This window comes from Tursiops truncatus, chromosome 14, assembly GCF_011762595.2.
Source record: "Tursiops truncatus isolate mTurTru1 chromosome 14, mTurTru1.mat.Y, whole genome shotgun sequence".
Taxonomy (NCBI): domain Eukaryota; kingdom Metazoa; phylum Chordata; class Mammalia; order Artiodactyla; family Delphinidae; genus Tursiops; species Tursiops truncatus.
This window is the reverse complement of record NC_047047.1, coordinates 30,880,282-30,900,829: the sequence shown is the minus strand read 5'-3', so window position 1 is coordinate 30,900,829 and position 20,548 is coordinate 30,880,282. Positions and strand designations below refer to the sequence as shown.

The window sequence follows — 20,548 nt, the reverse complement described above, 5'->3', positions numbered from 1 at the left end:
TCTCGGTTCCTGTCTGCTCCTGCTTCCCCCAGTGAACCCACCCCAGCCCTAGAGAGGCAGACACGGGCTCACCGGTAGAGCCTCTGCGGCTGCTGGAAAAGCTGAGAGCTTCCAGCCTCCACCGCAGAGCAGAGGGCTCCAGGAGGCCTGAGCCCAGAGCCACATCCTTCCCTGGAATTGGTGCCCACCTCCTGGGAGCTGCCCAAGCCCAGGGTCAGGGAAAACATGAATGGGATGACAGCAGGAGACATGAATGCTTTCTGTCCACCACCACCCATCTTCCTCTTTCTGCCTGGGGTGGGCTCACAGTCCTATTGTTTGTTGGAGCCCACCAAGAGATCCTGAGCAAACATAAAAAAGAAAGTACCAGAAGAAACCACTTAAAAAGCAAACCAGCAACACATCCGATCCTAAAATTTAAAGACTTCACTAAGCATATGGTATCCTTTGCTTAAACCAGCCCCCGGCTTCCAGTATATAGCCACCGTTGTGCTCTTTCTAAAACACGGATCTCAGTGTAACATCCCAAGGCTTCAGACTGGCCAAGACTAGGAAGGAGACGCAAATCCTTAGCTTGATTTAGAAAGGCTTCCCTTATCATTTCATCTGCTACTACCTCCAGGTTCCCCCATCACTCCAAATAGCTTTCCAGCCACCTAGAATTGCTCACCATTCCCTGAACATGCCAGCATCTTCTGTGTCTCTGCGCCTTTGCATATTCTAGTTTCTCTGCTTGGAATGTCTTTCCCATCATCTCTACCTAGTGAACTGTCACCTTGGTAAGATTGTTCATTGTTCCCGTAGTATCCCTGTAAACACAAGAAGTTGCTGTCCAGACCCGGGCTTTAAAGGGGGTGTTGCCAAAGCAGGGCATATTCACAGAGACTTACCAAGAAAGTCTGGAAATTAGAACCTGTATCCCATGAGCATTTTCCAGGACGCTCCCCGAGGCTTCCTACACACCAGGGCCACTCTGACTTTAGAAAGTTTGCTCACCGTTCAAGGAGAAATGGTGGAAGGAATTAGGAATGTTCAGTCTGAGGAAGATTTAAAGGACCCTGAGAGCTTTTTCACTTGGTCATTTCTTGGTCATCACATTACGCACCCCTTTTATAAACTATTTTTAATCACTTAACCATGTTTGAGGAATAATCTTTCTATGCCATTCATATCGTTATATATCATTTTAATGGCTGTGTCGTATTCCTTTGTCAATCTGTGACATAATATTTCGGCCTATCTTCTCTTTTTGGATATTTATTTCCAAGTGTTTATTTTTATAAATGAGGCTGTAATCGGTATGCTTGTTGCCAAATCATTGTGCACACTCATGAATGTTCCCTTAGGATTAGGAAGGCAGCTATCTGCTGGATCGAACAACATGAGAAATTTTAGAGCTTTGATAACGAGGCCAGATTGGCCTCATTATTCATTATTGCCTGAAACACTGTGTGAATTAACCCTAGAGTCAGCATCAATGAAAAACCCATCTCCCATTAACATTACTAAAGTTAGCTATTTGATAGGTGCTAATTTAATTTATAGGTGCTAATTTAATTTGCATTTTCTGTTATTGAAGTGAAACATCTTTTTCAAATATTTATTTTCCCTTTTGTCAATTGCCTATATATGCCCTCAGCCCATTTTTCTACTGTATATTTTAGCATTGATTTTTTTTTTTTTTTTTGGTTGCTCCGAGTCTTAGTTGCGGCATGCTAACTCTTAGTTGCAGCATGCATGTGGGATCTAGTTCCCTGGCCAGGGATTGAACCCGCGTCCCCTGCATTGGAAGGCAGATTCTTAACTGCTGCACCACCAGGGAAGTCCCTAGCATTGATTTTTATATGGCCATTTGCTTAACTCATCTTCATTCGTTCATTAGTCAAATGCTTTGAGGACTCAGTTTATGTCAGACCCTGTGCTATACATTAAGTATATGATGCTTACGTCATGAAACTTAAAGTCTAACATTATATATATATATATATATATATATATAAAATATACATATGCAAAGTTTTTCTAGCTTGTCATATACTTTTTAAGTTTTTAAAAATATATTGACGTCATCTATAATTTTATAGTTAAATCTATGAATCTTTATAATTTCTGCCTTTGGTGTCAAACTTAGAACAGTCTTCTCTACTCCAAGATGACATAAATTTTCACAAAAATTTTCTACTACTTCTATTCCCTCAGTCTTATTTTTGGGTGGTAATGTGAGTTGGCACCTTTTCTGTATCTTCCTGTGTATTTTATTGTAAATTTGGGAGAAGTGCTCTCAGGAGCTATCAGACGTATTAAACCAGAAGCCCTGGAACATCATCTTAAAGTCTTTGAAGTACAGAACATGACTTGGATTTACTCTGGGTCATCCCAGAAGACAGAACTAGAGCCCCACGTAGAAGTTACAGTGAAGCCTATTTCATCTAAAGAATTGAAGGACGAATTTCAATAACAAATGGGCATCCCCAGGGATTACTGGGCTTGCTCCGTGTTACCAAACAGGGATACAATCAGTTAAACCACTGGGCCAGGATATAGTAGAGGATTCCTGCAGCAGATCACTGGTTTTCAAACTTGAGCACAGAATCACCCAGAAGTTTTGTTAAAACCCAGGTAGCTGGATCCCACCCTCACAGTTTCTGACTTAGCAGGTCTGGGGTGGGGCCTGGGAACTAGCATTTCCAACAAGCTCCCAGGTGATGCTGATGCTGCTGGTCTGGGGAAACCAGTGAGATAAATGGAATGAGATGCCCATCAAAATCCCTCTAACCCTGACTGCTTGGGATTCGAAGTCAACCTTTCTGTGCTTATTTGACTACCGACCACTACCTTCCTGTGTTTCTCCACAGAACGCCTACTGACATGATTGGTGACCACTCTAGCTGAAGCCTAAATATTAAGTCCCAACCAGTTGTAGGGAAGTCTTGCCAGCTGCAGACAGTTTTGTTCCTAGATTACTAATTTCAAAGCCAGAAATGGAAGGGAGCTTCAGAGATCAGAGTTCACAGGATCCAGTGATTTTCAACCTGCATGTTGTGATTACCTGGGGAACTTTAAAGCCCTGATGCCAGGATCCCACCCCAAAGGTTCTATTTAATTTGTCTGTGATGAAGTCTGGATACTGGGATTTTAAAAGCTCCCCAGGTCATTCTAATGTGCAACTGGAGTTGAGAAATCAGTGATCTGGTCCAATTCCCTATTTCTCATCCCAGGCAGCATCCTTTCTTTCCTTCCTGGAACAATTTGAAAGCACCTCTCCACATCCCTTCAAAACCTCTAGGCCTGTGTCTCATAGGCATAAGGGAAATGGATGATTACAATCTTTATGTGCTCAAAGCAGTCCCTTTCTTCTCTGGAAGACGGTAAACATAGATCCTGCCTGCTACAATATTGTTACTGCTTGGATAAAGAGGATGGAAAAGAGAAAATATAACTCTGCCTCGTATGTCTTTTCTGGATGGAATTCAGTCAAAATATCAACCCGCCTAAACCCTCCCCAGCTTTAATGCCCCACCCCCTTCACGTGCTCTGGGAGGAGCCACTGGGGTTGGATGTCTTCTTTGTTTTCAGGTTCTTGGTTTCTCCCAGATCTGGCATCGGGAGGCTGGTACATTCCATTACTATCAGCAAGAACAAAATACTAAGGCACGCTCTGAGCTTGTTTTGCAAGGCTGGGCCTCATGGCAATCAGAAGAGACCCAGGAAGCACACACGTAGACGTATATAAACAACGTTTGAAACTCATCTGAAGCACAGCCCTGGAGGTTGTGAAATCCTCTACCGGAGCTCCAGCCCCAGGGCTGCCGTCTGCACAGCTGTTTCCAATAAGGGAGCTGAGTCGGTCACATGGGTCCCCGTGGCTTCCTACTGTTGCAGAGGCGAGAATGATCCGGGCAGGTTATCTCCAAGGGGAGAGAGCACCCTCAGCCCAGTCCTTCGAAAGCAGATGAGCCTCCTGAAACATAAGCAGACTCAGAGAAAGTGTCCACACTCTGTTTCCCTCTCCTTTCTCCTTTCTCCACATTCCCTGCACTACCTCTTCCTTCTTTGCCTTGGCTGCCTTCCCTCAAACATCGTTTCATCAAATTTCATCTATTGTGCCCCCGCTAAGAACCCATCACTGGGCTGGGCACCAGGGATGCCAACTAGAATAGGACTTAATTCTGGCTTCCTGGAGTTCAGCGTATGAGCTGAAAGAGAAGAGAGCATGAAGCACTGTACTGATTGCAGATGGTTATAGAAGCACAAATCCATCCACAAGAACAAATCCATTTTACAGAGCAGACACTGAGACTCGGGGGAGGTTATTAACTTTCCCAAGGACACACAGTTGGGAAGGGGCAGATCTAGGGCTTAATTCAGGACTATCAGATTTGAAGTCCACACTCAGAACTCCTTAAATGCTTCATGCATTCAACAGATACTTGCTGAACACTTTCCATGAGACGAGCACTGAGTTTGTGCTGGCCGCTCATCGATTAGTAAGCTGTGTCCCTTCCCTTGAGAAGCAGGGACAAACTGTTAAGGCCACAAACACCATCCTGTGTGAAAGGCTCTGTGGTGAATGTGAGAGGTGGGGGGAGTATGCCCAGGAAGGGCATTTCACCAGCCTTGGTGTCAAAACTGACCTCTAGAGGTGGCATTTAGGCTGAGACCAGAGGAGAGTAGTGGAGGAAGGCTCTTCTGTGAGAGGGAAGCTTGAGCAAGGATCTGGACATGGCCTGTGGCTCCTTCGGGGGACATGAGGAGCGGGGCTTGGTGGAGGACAGTGCGCGGCAGCCAGCGGTGGAGCGGGGAGAGGGGACAGCGTGGCTGCTGGCCGTGAAGCCCACCCTGGAGACAGTGGAGAATCACCGCCAAGTGTTTTAGGCAGAGTTGTGGTCAGATTGTATTTTAGAAAAGTCATGCTGGCTGCAGCGTGGAGATGGTGGCATCCTGACCGGAGGCAGTGACAGGAGGAGGAAAGAGTCTGGATTCAGGGAAGGTTGTGGAAACAGAATGACTGGATTTGGTGACTGGCTGGTGTGGAGGATGAGAGAGGGGGCTGTCGAGGAGGACCTCCAGATCTGAGCTGGCTGTGACGTCGTTCACCAGGATGGGGGCACAGGAAGAGCTTTGGGAGGGAAGATGAGGGCTTAGCTTTTCAACTTACTGAGGTTGAGGTACCGCGGAGCGCCTAGAGCACAAACTTTCAGGAGCTGCTCACTCTCGGAGTCATGTACGCGCAGCGTGGACACCTGCAGCACCTAGATGCCCACTTGTGTCGCCCAATCTGTGCAGGAGGCAGTTTTGCCCTGGTGAGAGTTCTGAGCTGGAGGCAAGGATTTGGGCATCATTAGCGTGGCAGTTGAGACCAGTGTGAATAGATGCAGAGCCCAGGGAGAGTATGGAGAGAGAGAAGGGAAATAGGTTAAGTGCTGAACCCCCAGGGTCACATCCTTTGAGTCGAGGTGGGGAAAGAAAAAGGAGAAGAAGAAGGAAACTAAGAAGGACCAGCCAGAGAAAGAGCAGGTGTGACAGGAGAGTCTGGGGTCATGGAAGCCAAGGGAAGATGGTACATCACGGAGGAGGGTGGTGTCAACAGGGTCAAGTATGGGAAATTTAGATACAAGCCGACACGTCCTCTAATTAGATTAGCAGTAACAAGGTCCTCGTGGCCTTGGTGACCTAGGTTCAGTGCAGTGATGGGGGCAGGAGTGAAGCTTAGTGGAAAACGGGAGGGGAGAGCCAAAGCAGTAGCTGGAGGAGAGCTGGAGTTGACAGAAGCTCTTTGTTTGTTTCGGATGAAGGGCTTGAGAATGATTAAGTGCTCATGACAGAAGCCCAGGAGGGGAAGAGGCGGAAGAGCTCATTGATGGACGGCAGGAGCCCCTAGGAGGACTTAGATGACCTACAGCCTAGGAAATGCCACTCTTCCTTAGTGATCTGGGGGCAGAGCCCAGGATGGGCTCTCCGGTATGGGTGAGCAGGCAGGAAGTTGAGGCACCCATTCGATGGCCTCTGTCTTCCCTGTGATAGGCTAGCCAAGTGGGACAGGTGAAGGTAAAGTGAGGAAAGGAAACCAGCCCCACCTTTGGAATCCCATCCCTCCCGCGCATCAGCACTTTCTTCAGTTCCAGGGTGGGTGTCTCCACTTCATGCAAGAAACGTGGTAATTCGGGATGCAATGCTACAAGCAATTCACTTCAAAACTCCACCCCCAAGAGAACCCACTGTTGGTCCCTTGTCTATATCGCTGTATGTTATATTCCTCGGTGGCAGAATGGAAATAATGACCTTCTCTACCCATGACACCTAAAGAGCAGTGGTAACTGCTTTGGGAAATTTTGTTTTGTTTTTGTTTTGTTTTGTTTTGTTTTGTTAATGGAGGCCTCCCACTTCTCCAATAAGTTAATACCATAATATCTAACAAGTATCAATAAACTAGTTTTATACCAGGTTATAACTGGCTACTTAAGAGTGGGATCCTTGTCATATATAAATATTGTGGCATAGCCCTATGTTTCACAGACGAAGCCATCAATAAATGTTCTTGATCAGGATTAAGTTAAATCAACAATTCTGGAGTTAGTCCCTTGCTCTACCAGGTACTAGCGGGATTACTCTTCAGGTCACTCTCCTCTTTAAGATCACTTCCATTTTCCAAAGAATTGTTTGCTGGGCACACAGGCACCTAGATGTGCAGGCCGTGCCCTGTGACAGAGGTCCACCCTGAACACCACTGGGCAGGTCAGCCTCCCTGGGACAGGCATGCATCCCACCTCAGAAAGGGGTGCCTTCTCCTGCTTCACACAAAGGCACCATGTGAGCTAGCGGTGACCCCCATCGTTTGAAAATAGAAAGCAATGCATTTCCTCCCAAGGATTGCTTTAGGTACCTCTGAAAATATCGCCCCATCCAATGGGCTGCCCCAATTTTGCCATTCCTTGTAACATCCTTTCCAGCATTTCTTGTCCTCACTAAAAAAGCATTTACATAGTTAATAGAGTTTTTACCCTGTATGATTATTCTTTATTCAGTTGTAATCATACATGTGTATAACTTAGTGTCTAATTCTTTCATTTAACGTTATCCCTATAAGCATAAGGGGGAAACAATTTTTCAAATTACTAGGCAATTAAAATCATTAAAGCCACTGTTTTATCTGTGCTAAGACATTCTTTCTCGAATACTGGCAATTTTAAAGCACATGGGTGTCTGTGTAAAGACATGAACATCCCCATTTGAACTGCTTGCTGGTGAAACAACAGATCCAACTGCATAAATATCAGAACATTCTAAGACACCCCCCAACAACGTGGTGAAAATTGATGACTTGGGCAAGTCCCAGCAACCAGAATACACGCGGTCGGTTGGTTGACATTCTGTGGAAAGTTCACGTGATCCTGCAGCTCTCATCAGTTATTTCCCTTTCACAGAAAAACCTTTTGCCTTTGAGACTCCTCACATCAGTTTTCCTCTGAATTTTCTTCACAGCATCTCTAGTAAACTCCTCTGTTCTGACAACACTGATCGGCGAAAATAAAATGAGCAGAGGAAACCCAAGAGCAGGAAATGTTTACTCAACCTGTTAAGTATGTTCCTTATTAGCAGATACTGCTGAAGTGCTGGGAAGGGCTCCATGAAAAAGGCAGACAAGCATGAGACCTCAAAGAACAGACGGCTGGTTGAGGAGATAGAAGAGATGGTGGTCAAGGTAGTTCCCGGGGTAGACCGAGACAGAGCTGAAGGGAACGAGAGCCACAGAGGAAGGGCAATCGCTGGCAGCCTGAGAGGATGGGATACCTTCTCCAGGACTGGTAGGACTTGAATTGGGCTTTGGAGGGAAGTCGGGACTTAGTCAACAGACAGGATGTAGAAACGTCAAGGTAGCAGGTTTCCAGGACCAGCTCGCAGCCCATAAAGGCCAACCTGCCGAGTGAAAGGAGACATCTCAGGATGGAGTGCAAGGGATGGGTGTACCTCATAAGGCTGGAGGGGGAACAACCCTGATGATCAGACTAAAAAATTTACACTATAGCCATTTTGAGCTAATCTTCATCTGTGATAAATATTAGAGTGCCAAATTAAAGGGGTTTTTAAAAATTTATTTATTTTATTTATTTATTTTTGGCTGCGTTGGGTCTTTGTTGCTGTGTGTGGGCTTTCTCTAGTTGCGGTGAGCGGGGGCTACTCTTCTTTGCGGTGCGCAAGCTTCTCATTGCGGTGGCTTCTCTTGTTGCGGAGCACGGGCTCAGGCGCCCGGGCTTCAGGAGTTGTGGCACGTGGGCTCAGTAGTTGTGGCTCATGGTCTCTAGAGCACAGGCTCAGTAGTTGTGGCGCACGGGCTTAGTTGCTCCACAGCATGTGGGATCTTCCCGGACCAGGGATCGAACCCGTGTCCCCTGCATTGGCAGGCAGATTCTTAACCACTGCGTCATCAGGGAAGCCCCTAGAGTGCCAAATTATATTGTATTTTAAGACATTTAATCGCACACAGATTTTCTCAGAAGTTTTGCAAAGCTCTGGTTTGACTAGATATTAATAGAGTTTTTAATTGTTTTTAATGTATATAGAAAAATTGGCCATAGGTGTCTTTGTCTTGCAGAACAGCCAGGTTAAAATCATTCTACCAAGCACAAGAACTCTATGGATGTAATGTGTTGGTAAATCGTTAATGGGCTATGGTAACGGTCCAAGCATGGATCATGAGGCTTGAATGTAAATGGTGACATCAGGAATAAAAAGACATAGATGAAGGTGGCACTCTCTGAAACTGGCTGCAACATGACATGGAGAAAGAGAGAGATCGTTTTCACCTCGAGAGACCCAAGTTAGATTCCCAGCGCTGCCCGATAGCCTCCGTTATATTAATCAGCCTCACTTAGCTTCAGTTTCCTCATGCGTCAAAGTTATCCAGTAATCCCTACTTTTGTAGATGTTGTCAGGATGAAATAAAATGACAAGTGTAAATAATTCAAATAGATGGGAGTTCATTTTCTTCCCTTCTTTCCCCTGAAAACTGCAGTTGATTTCAGAGAAGTTTAGTTAGATCTCAACATGTGTGGAAAACTTCTTCTCAGAATTCATCTCTCATATTTAAATCAGCAATGACCAAAAGAATCAAGTTATCGTATTAAAATCTTTATGTGAAGGTCAGTTCCTTCTTGCACAATAGATAATAAGCTTTATATTGAGTCTTTTCTTAGTCACTCTGCTCTTTAATTCAATTCACAGAACCGCTGGAAAAGTAAACATTTCTGTCTAAACATAGGGAAAAAAGGTTTGCATAGAATATATTGGTTTATACTTTGAGTAAACAGGGATCTTCACAATGTCTATTGGTGCCTGACACCGGGCTGTAAGTCCCCAACAGATTTGGAGAGAAAGTCCCATTTGCTAGCCACTGACTTCTGACCTTTCATAAACTTTTGTACGAGTAGATCATTAAAGATAAAGGAAAAAAAAGCAAATCGTAGGAAGTGCGAGAGGGTGTGATTTATTTTGTCAGAGCCCCTTCCCTGGATGTTTGAATTCTCAGTAGAATTTATTCAGTTCTCACCCTTGGAAATCTCTCCTTCACTGTCTCATTGGAGAGGAACATGAGGACTTAGAATTCTCGGCTTACTTGCCTGAATTTACAACAGAAAACGTTCAAGACATCCTCTGTCCACAGCAGAAACCAAACTGTACCCAAAACCTGCAAAGTTAACTTTTTTCAGAGAACTTAAACCCAAAGTTAATGCTGCAAAATATACCATCTTGAGTTGTTGTTGTTTTTTTTTTTTTGCACCACTTCCTGCTCCCAGGAGGAGGTCTCTTTAAATAAATACATGTGAAGGCAACTGATGTGGTTGAAGTCTCTCCCTCCTCTTCCAATCCCCCATAATCTAACCCTCTTTTTCCACACCCATACATACTTCCATACTCATCATCATCACCATTTTATAGCTTAGCTGATGACTTTCACCTTTGAACTGCCTCATCTCCCAAACAGCTGCAGCAACAGCAGGTCAAGATCTGGTATCAAGTTGCAGAGAGCAAACAGAGAAGAATTAAATACTAGGGGCGGAACAAGGCAGGGCTAGGTAATAAAGACACCCCTCTTGAAATTCTCTGATCTCATTTCTTTCCTTCCAAACAGAGTCAGGATTGAGGGAGATCGGGCTTGATTCTAGGGTCAAAATTTCACCCAAGTGTGTAACGTTGTAGGAAGTTTTCTACTTTGTTCCAATGTGATGTTTATGTCTAGCCACTTGGCTGCCACGGGCCTGCTCCTCCAGCTGAGGGCATTGGAAAAGATCATCTCTAGGGGATCTACAGCTCTGCAGTAGACCTCAATTGAGATTGATTCTAACCCAGGCTGGTGGGGAGTTCTGTTCTGGCCCGAAATTGTTGGGTTGAGTCTTAGATGGCAGAATCTGACTTAGGAGATCACCTTCCAGAATTCATAGTGTGGAGAAGAGCCAGCCTGCTGTAGACATCCACACGCATGCCCGTCTTCTCCCGTCATCCCCATGAGCACCCCACCTCAACCTGACCCTCAGTCTCAGGAACGGATTGGGGATTCCTCATGATCCCAGTCCTTTCACGTTCAAAGTAAGGAAATTGAGGTCCAGAAAGGTGATGGAGAAACCTCTAAACACTCCCAAGTACCTTTTCTCAGTTGCTCCCCATCACGACCTTACTTATGTCCTATTTTCATATTAGGAAGATTAATGCTCTCATAAGAAGACCCTTGCTCCATTCAAGGTCACAAAGGGAATTAGTGGAAGTGGCAAGACCAGAACCCACCAGCCCTACACTGCCTGGCTCTCCTTGAGTCCTCACCCCAAGCCAGGAGAAGAGGGTGGGGGTCATGACTGGGCTTGATCTCTTAAAGAAAAGGTAAACCAGGCCGAATTTTGGAAGGTAGAGCTGGTCCCTGCCACCCAATCTCCTTCTTTCTTGTCCTCCTACCTTCTCCCACCTCCCAACACTGTTCCATTTTTATACCCTGCCCAAGATGACATACCTGCCGATTGCCCTCCCACAATGACCTGCCCTCCCATGCAGTGTGCTGTGTTCCCAAGTTACCTCATATTTTCTCTCCCTGATTCCACCTCTGCCTACCTCCCCCTTTACCACCAACACTGTGTCTAAGACAGAGTACACCCACGCATTCGACAAATAGGTCTTGAGCTCCTACCCTACCGCAGGTACCACGCTAGGCAGCAGGGATTTAGCATGAACGAAGCAAAGCCCCTGCCTTTGTGGGGTGTACCTCAGAGTAGTCGGAAAAGCACTAAACTAGAACTTAATGTAATAAGTGGTATGGAAGTATGGGGAGCATTTGAGGTTCCATGAGAACATAGAGCAAGGAGATTTAACCCAGACTAGGGGACCAGGGAAGACGTTGAAAAGAAGAGAACTTTGGTCTGAGACCTAAAGGATGAGCTCTCCTGGCGAAGTGATGCAAAGGCCTTTTGGTTGGAAGTAACAGCATGTGTGAAGGCCCAGATGAGAGGAGCTGCGAGAGGAGGCCTAGGCTGACAATGGAGTGGGGGAAAGGAAGGCAGTCATACCCCACCTCTGAACTCTGCCTTCTCCACCCTTTCGTCTACTCACATCTTTCGGGTACCCAGCCCTCAGCCTTCCGAGGGTTTCCCCTGATTCTTGCTCATTATCTGGCCCCTCCCTCCTCGTGGGCTCACAGCTACTGCCACAAAATTTCACACCATTTTAATTTAAAGCCAGTACTGATGTTTCACTCCCTGAGTAAGCGGTAAATGATTTGTGGAAAGGGACTATGGCTCTTTTTTTTCTTTTTACTTTCCCTCACAGCACTGAGGACATGGCTTAATTTATGTTCTTGTGCTAGGGATTATGACTTTTTCTGCAACCCCCAGGCATTCACAGCTGTTTGTAAACTTTTATCATGTTCCCTTAATAGGCAACCACATTTCAGTAGTGGACAAAGACGTCTCAGAAAAAACCCTGCCTTTAATAAAGAGAGAGGGTTCACACTGTCTTCTAGGGGCATCTTCAGACAAACTTTAAGGGTTATTCAAACAAACGTTCACTATAATTGCAATTCATAATTTTTGGTATTGCCGTTTATTAATACTTTGACTTTTCCTTTAAATTGTTTGAAATAGAAAGTTTGAGAGAAAAACAACTCTCTGACTTTACTAGTCTCACTTTATAAGTTCATTCTTATGATACTTGTTTAATGTTTTAGTGTTTTTCCATTTTTTCTTTTGGCTAAGACCATCGAGAGCAGAGTTATGTTCAGAATCCACAGTGACGGCAGAGTTAGCTTTGGGGGCACTCACTCCACTAGCTTTCATCACCTTTGTGAATTCCTGCATCCTCCAACATCTGGATTGGGTCACCCCATTAAACAGCATGAGGCCGCTGACACCCAGGCACTGGCCTCAATCCCCGGCGTACCTACTTGCCAAGGCCTCTGCAACTCCGACTTGAATACAAGCTCTAAATGGTAGAAAATCTTGTGTAAGCTTTTCCATATTCCCTACTGCTCACTCAAGCTGATTTGTAATGGGAAACTCTTAAATGTCAGAGTCTGGAAAATTGGACATCATAACAGACATCCATGCCCCCTTAGTGGAATAATTAATAAAAGTGGGCCCACTGGAAAGTCCACTGTGGAATCATCCCTGTTGTTATACAAGACAGCGTTTCCCTTCTTTCTCTTTCTAGCAAGGGAAGTAGTTCTGACCAAGCAGGGTTGGGTTTCTTAGGCATGGAGGCAGAGAGAAATGGAAAGGAGAGCGAGTATTTTCCCATTGGTGGTGGGAACGAATTTACCAGAATTTATGCAGCCATGGCCTCGGTGCCCCACCGTGTCTGCAGGCCCAGGGAATGCCATGTGGTCCTCCAGAGATGGCCAAGGTAACCGCAGAACTGAGGCCACCTTCTGTGCTTGTAAACAGTTAGCGTCCCTCCAAACCAGGAATAAGCAACGAGAACTCCCCACAGCCCATGGTCCCCACTGCACACCCTTAAGCTACACTAGCTTGTTCTGCACTAGAGCCTCTGTTGGTGGCCTAAAGTTGAAAATGTGTTTGCTAATGATTCCAAACAGAAGCTCCTAGCAAAAACTTGGCCTTACAAGTAATTAGCATCACACACGCCAACAACCCACATGACTGCATCCCATACCAGGCCACTAATAAGCAACATGGCTGGAGGCTTCCAAAAGACTTAACCTGCCTGCGCGAAAACTCCAGTTTCACCCAGCAATGTTGCTGTGCTCTCAAATTACTGTTAACGCTAATGCTGAAACGATTGTTTGGATCCTCAGAGTGTCCTCCACAGCCAGGCTTTGATGCCTGTCCTTTGTAAAACTCACCGATCTATGTCCAAAAAATCCAAGACTCTATAATTGATTTATGAGTCAAAGGAGAACAATGATTTTGGGGTAACTTGACTCCATAATAATTTTCTTGTGCCCTGAAGCTCATTCCACTGATGTGTTTAGTTCTAACCCATTTCCAAGTTTGATATTTTTTAAAGGCAACAGTTTGATTATTGAAATTCTCTAGCTTTGCAAACCATGGACCAAACTGTCCCACCCTGAAGAAGCACAGCTTCTCATAAATCTTCCCCTGAAACAAAGGGAGGAAAGGGACATGATTTGATTTTAAATGAGTAAGCTTCCTAATTATCACTTCCAGAGGAGAGGTAGATAGACAGACAGACAGGCACAGTTTCAAATAGTTTTGCAGGTCTTAAAGAGTCTATGGAGAGCAGAAGGTAAATAAATTTCCATGACAGGCATTTATGGGGTTGGCCAAAAAGTTCGTTCGGGTTTTCTGTCGCATCTTAGGGAAAAACCCGAACGAACTTTTTGGCCAACCCAATACTTTAGAGTCTTAAAATAAATTTTATTTTAGGCTCTTCACTGGCCAGTGGAAGAGTCAACTAGGACTTTTCTTCAGCTGTGGAATAACAGTAGGCAACTTAGTGGGATTACAAATGGAGTCATGCTTTACAAAATTATTCATGACCTCCCCTTGCAGCCCCACGAGTAGCACAAGATCTTGAACACCTCAAAAGTCAAGTCTAGGGCTGCACTATCGCACAAGGAAGCCCCTAGCCAACATCGCTATTGAGCACTTGAAATGTAACCAGTCAGAAATGCCACATCCTGTACGTGTGAAAGGATTTTCAAAGATGTAGCATGAGAAACAGAATGTGAAATAACTCTTTAGTCATATTTATATTGATCACATGTTGAAATGATAACATTCTGGACCTATTGGGTTCCATAAGATAATATTATTAAGATTGATCTCGCCCGTTTCTCTACTTTTTACAAATGTGACTAATAGAAAGCTGAAAATCACCCATGTGGTTTGTGTGACATTTCTGTTAGCTGTGCTGGCCTAGAGGACTAGCCTGGAAGGCACTTGTGAGAAGAGGGGCAGCGTGATTTCTTACAGGCCCTGACTCTTCCAACCGTTTCTATTTTGTAGACACAAGGAGAATTTCAGAGTTACGGGTCACTTCTGCCCTTCCTGGTTTTCTGTTAGATCAGCTGTGACTTTTTGCCTTTCTGGGCCTGTTCCTATCCCAGACTTCTTGTTCGTAGCCAAAAGTCTTGCATGCTCCAAACCAGCATGAAGGGTTTTGTTTCTAAGCTTCCCTCCACTATCTTCATAGGGAAGAAAGGGCCTGTTGCATTTAAAACTTTGTTCTAAATATCTGTACATTTATTGGATTATCTGCTCTACTTTATCTTTGACAGATTCCTAGAAAGCAAATATTATCCCCATTTTACCAAAAAGGAAACTGACTTGACTTGGGAAATAATAACTAGCATCTCCCAGGAGCCTCATAATGTGTAATCATTTTGAATGCATTTCCTCTGATAACCCTTTGATGTAGGTGTTCTCATTCCCATTTTACAGAGGAGGAAATTCGCTTCACAGAGGACTCAAGAGCTTAGGCTGATACATGGAAAATCTAGCATTTATTCACTCATCACATTTATCTGTCGGGCTAAGCCCCTGTGAACCATGAGGCCGTGGTCCCTCCATGGAGTCTGCACTGTAGGGTTCACAGCACCCAAGTGTTAAGTGCTACACCAAGAACTAAAGTAGGGTGGTGGGACAGAAAGAGAACAGATACCTCCCTGCGTGGTCAGAAAAGCCCTCTCTTTGGAGAGGTGGGCATTGGAGAGGTGACATTGAAGGTGAGGTCTGAATGACAAGCAGGAACTGGCCATGTCAAGGTCAGGGGAGGAACAACAGTGCAAAGCCTGCACGGCTGGAGAGAGTGTGGCTTGTTGGAGGACGTTAGACGCCAGCGCAAGTCAAGTGCCATGGGAGATGGGAGGGCAGGGGCCAAGGCGGGCAGGGCTTGTAAACCAGGGACTGGATGTTACTCTGCGTGTAACAGGAAGGCTGCACGGAGTGGAGGGTTAGCAGAGGAGGGACGTGATGTAACTCACGTTCTACCAAGACTGCCCTTGATGCGAGGGGGGAGAGTGGATTGTAGGGGGTCCAGAGAGGAAACCGGGAGAACAGTGAGGAGCTGATTGCAACAGCCCTGGGGGAGAGGCAGCGGTGGTGACCTGCAAAAGGATGGAGAGGACATGGCGAGGAGTGGATGGATTCTGAAAATATTACGGAGATATAGCTGATGAGATTGGCTGATGGACGCTTCATCCCTCTTTTGACCTGACAGTCCCTCCAGTCCCCTCCACCTCCTGTAGTGTCCTTCCCAGCACACTCTGCCCTGGGAATTCGAATCCCCTTCGCCCAGGAGTGACCTCTCAATAATGCCCAGAAAGCAGAATGCAAGTCCAGCAGGGCGCCACTGTTTGTCACCCTTTGGTTTTGCTTTGTGGATGCATTGTCGTGCCTAGCTGTCACCTTCTTGACTGTTCACGGTGACCTTTAGAATCACGTGGAGATGAACAATGAGACCTTGCTGTCATCCAGAATCGCTTCCATAGAAATGAAAGTGAAGTGATTCTGTTCTGTCTCATTTTGGGGCTGGCAGGAAGATGAGTCGTCTGCACATTTATTTGCCCTGCTGCTATCTGGAGACTGAAAAAGCAGAATGCATTGCCACATATGCCAATCATGAGCCAATGTCCCATGCACGCTTGGGCATAGCATGGGGTGGGCACTCCTGAGTAGGGGACCGAGGGGATGGGGAAGGAGCCAGGTGGTGTGTCAGAAAGTGATTGTTCACAGCTGACAGTAAAAGGAAGAAGAGAGAGATCATGGATGGGGGGGTAAGCCAGAGGCCAGGCTTGGTCTGAAAAGACTGCAGAGAGGAGGCATGACTTCAGCTTTTCCTTCGAGGATGCTCAGGCTTTGGCTAAACAAAAAAACCAGGGAGACCAACAGGGTCGCCAGTCAGCAAGTTTACACATGCGTGCACATGTATATGCAAGCCCTTCTCCGGCCAGCGAAAACATTTTCTTGGCGTGCGCTTTGAGCCTTCATTAATGCTTTCAGTGCTCAGGAATGAGAACTCTCCCTCCCTCACCTACCAGCCAGCCAGTCTTCCCCCAGGAAAACAGAGGGGGATCAACCGCAGCGGCAGGTGTTTGGCACATCTGCATACACCCCTCACCCCCCTCGCTGATGTGAGGGAGTTCTGATTCCTTGACGGCAACGAACTACACCCCCTCTGAAACCTTCACTGGCTCCCCCTGCCTGCACACGGATGTGTTTTGTGGACACTTATTCCCCAGCTGCTCATAGGTGTCAAATAAGTTTGGGAAACGCTGCACTTAACAATGTGAAAAAGGTTTATTTTTTTTTTTTATCTGCAAGACCTCAAAGATGCTTTCATGGGCCAATGGCACTGGGAGTCTCCAAAGGGGAGGGATATATCATGCAGCATTTCCCAAACCTGAAAATGACTGCTCTGTTTTTATACAGCATCACCAGTGCCCTGTGGAAGGCACTTTGGGAAATGCTGGGCTAAGCGGCAGCGCGAGCAGCATAGCCCCGCACAGCCAGTCAGACTCTGCCTGCCTCTCCTCGAGTCCTGCACAAAGCAGCCTGCCCTTTGAGACGTTGTTTCAGCCAACAGGCCTTAGGTATTCCAGCATCAGGACCTCCACTCACACCACGCCGCAGCCCAAATTATCCTGGCCTTTCCTGTCCTCTCACTGTAACTCAACACAAGTCGTATCTCCTCTAGAAAGCTTTGCCTGCCCCTCTCAGGACTCGGAGATGCCGTCTGCCTCTGAGCCATCATCACATTCGTTCGTGTCCCACTCATTCAGCATTTCAGAGCTGGTTTCTCCCCCTTTCCATCTCGGACACCTCACATGGGATAGGTGTTCAACAAGAGGAGAAGCAGGAAGGCGGTTGAGAAGGACAAGGAAAGAGGCCAGGGAAGAGGAGGCCGGGGAAACAGAGGCGGAAGAAGAGGAGAGAAGAGCCCGGAGGTGACAGAGGGAAAGAGAATCCTCCAAGATTTCAGACATAGTACTTTTGCTGAGTGCGGGGGGCAGGGATGCAGAGCCAGGGAAGGCACCTCGTCTACTTTGCAGGAAAGAATATCCATTAGGTTCTCCTTCTATGACCACCAACCCCCAGGGAGGGGTCCTGTCCCCAGGCCCACGTTACTGAAGGCCAGTCCCCAACTGCAGGGCACCAGCTCTAACTGGAGGTGGCATACCTGAGAACGGCCCCAACTGTGACCCCTTAACGTAACTTATGTCTTAATAATAATTATATGATAATTAGATATATAATTACACTATTAAAACAGCATACGTATCCCTTTCTTTGTTGCGTTTTGTAAACAACATAATATACAATTAGTACTATATATTAAACAAAATAAATAACCTACAAAGTACAAATTAACCCTAAAACTGTTGCCCTAAGAGTCCTTTCCCTAAAGCTGGTGCCTTCCTTTTACACAGGAGGGGCCTGAAACCCACAGAGCAGCTCGAGCCTTGAATTTGGGCTTAAACCTTGACTTTGTATCCTTGGGCACTCACTTCCTGGACCGCTTTAAGCTCTGCCTCCCTGGCCAGGGAGTCTGTGATCTCTTTCTCAGCCAAATGGCCAGCTGCCTGAGGAGGAGACGCAAGAAACATCCCCACGTCTGCTTTGTGCTTCTAACTCACACAAAACCGGCCGCCCCTTTTAACAAACCTGTTTTTCTGACGGGACCAGACCTTCCTTAATTTTCTTTTCTATACACTGAAAAAACTGCCAAACAAAATGGGGTATGTTATAAACGAGGTGAAACAGACATCTTCCAAAAGTGCCCATCCTTGGTGAGATGTCAGTCCATTCTATCACCTTAGTTCCCTTCTGCAAAGGCCAGGGGCCCTGCCAGGGCCGCACCTTGGAAAAGCTCATGCTACGGAAGCACACGGCTCGGCGGGTTTGCCAGACCCCGTCTCTAACACTCTGTTGAATGCCCAGATGTATTTCTTTCATGCTTGTGCATACATTCCATTTCGGAGTGTCAGGACAACACCTCAGTCCGTCTCCCAAAAGTGGCTCGTGGAAAGAGCCTGAATGCCAGGAGGCCTGGGTTCCAGTCAGCGTTTCCTCTGACTTTTACAATTCGCGAGCAGATGACCATGCCCCAGGTGCCAGCAGCCATGGGACACAGCGGGGACACCGGACCCCAAGCGCCGAGCGTAACGAGCTGATGCAGGCCGCAGGAGAGAGGTCAGTCCAGCTTCTCCGGTCCCTCCACCAGCCCCTGAGGACGCACAGTCAGCGGGGTGAGGCAGGGCAGAACTGAGGCCAGAGCCAGAGCTGTCCACACTAGGTCACAGGCAGCCGTCGGAGAAGAGGAGCTGCAAGTGTGTAAGGAACTGAGCATGCGTAAGAGCCCAGTCCAGGAGAGTGTTTCTAGGGCCTGCGAGGAGGAAGAAGAGAAAATGATGCAGGACACTCCAGGCTCAGGGAGACCAAGCCACTCCCTGGCCTGCAGGCTGGGCTAATTCCTCGTTACCAGCCCCTACAAAACTGGGTTTCTCTCCTTCTGAGCTCTGGTACCTGGTATGTGGCACAAGATGACTTGCGCACGATCAAAATATAACTTTGGGGGTTCCCTGGTGGTGCAGTGGTTGAGAGTCCGCCTGCCGATGCAGGGGATGCGGGTTCGTCCCCCGGTCTGGGAAGGTCCCACGTGCCGCGGAGCGGCTGGGCCCGTGAGCCATGGCCGCTGAGCCTGCGTGTCCGGAGCCTGTGCTCTGCAACGGGAGAGGCCACAACAGAGAGAAGCCCGCGTACAGCAAAAAAAAAAAAAAAACCAAAAAACTCTACCAATCAGAGAGCTTCTCTCTCAGTTTGGGTCTTTAACGGTGCAAATATCTGCACTGGGGAAATGGAAGTTGCCAGTCATTTATACTTAAGAATGCAGTTTGATAACAGGAAGATTAGTTGCGGGGCTGAGAGGATGTCAGGAAGGAGGGCTCACAAGAAAGAAAATGGCGGGCCTCAAGGTGGGGGCACTTTTAGTGAGTTGCCATGGAGACTGAGCCTACCAGGAGGTGAAAGGAAAACGGGAAACAAAGCCGATGTGTTTTAGAGCTTGCCTTTACCACTCCCTCCTGCCACACAGTTTTTAAGAACCACTTCATTTTTAGAGCTAGAAGGCATCTTCAATACCATGAGAGTCTGTGGTTTTCAAACATTTTTGAGCCAAAAGGAGAAGGCCTTCTTTAAATGCAATCTTACCATAAGCCCAGTATGAAAAACAGGTAAGTGGAGATGCTCTGGATCTAGGCGGGCAGTGAGCCAGAAAACAAACCGCGCGTGCGCGCACGCACGCATACACACACAATTTTCCCACAGTACTCTCCACACCTCCCCCTCAGGATTCCTAAGTGCTATGAAACAGTGCATCCAAACACAGCAAGAGACCCACAGTTGTCCTCTGTCGTCACCATGTCTGTGAGGCTGGGCTCCAGCGGTCAAAGAAAATGGACCTGACTTTTCCCTCCCTCCATCGAGGATCAGACCTCCACTCCCCAAACTCCTCATCTATTCTGTAAATGTTTGCTAAATCAAAGAAAGAGCCCTTTCATGGGGTCACTAAAGACTTCCCCTGAGTTTAATATGACCAACAAATATTTACTAAGTGCTGGCTACACCCTTGACCCTGTGTAGGGCACTCAGAACAAATGGCTGTTGTCATTGCTACGTTCATCAACACTCTTGGGATGCTGTTTGTCCAACCTTCTCCGAACCATCTAAATTACCACTAAACATCCAGCCCACATCTGTCCATCTTTTCTCTAAATGTGCTGTGAGACACGCTGTGAAATGATTTGTTGAAATGCAGATAAACTACATCTGTCAGCCCCCATCTATGATTCTGGTGAGACTTGCAAAAAAAAATGAGGTTTGGCCCCAATTCACTCTTTGCAAACCTTGGCTCCAAGGGACGACCACTGCTTCCTGTCCTTGGAACTTACAAACCATCTGTGTAATGACCTGTTCTAGCTTCCTGCCAAGTACTGACGTCCATTGCACCAGTCAGCAGTTCCCACCAAAAGTGCTTAGGGCCTCAGGGCCTCCCATCCCTGCTGCTGGCCCAAGTCCAGGTCACAGAGATG

At 46.6% G+C, this 20,548-nt stretch overlaps 1 protein-coding gene across 6 annotated transcripts in view; it reads left to right on the top strand.

Moving 5' to 3' along the window:
• Positions 1–20,548, top strand: part of ANTXR1 (ANTXR cell adhesion molecule 1) — a 266,303-nt gene that overhangs the window by 191,917 nt on the left and 53,838 nt on the right. Inside the window, exon 18 of one of the 6 annotated variants that reach the window (XM_033838373.2) lies at positions 16,890–19,051. The exons of 4 other annotated variants lie outside the window; for them this stretch is intronic. In XM_033838373.2, the coding sequence (XP_033694264.1) occupies positions 16,890–17,408 (519 nt within the window). In that variant the 3' untranslated portion in view covers positions 17,409–19,051. Of the gene's footprint in view, positions 1–2,855; positions 13,792–16,889; positions 19,052–20,548 lie in introns of those variants that run through there. One more of the 6 variants, XM_033838375.2, reaches the window with a different exon arrangement.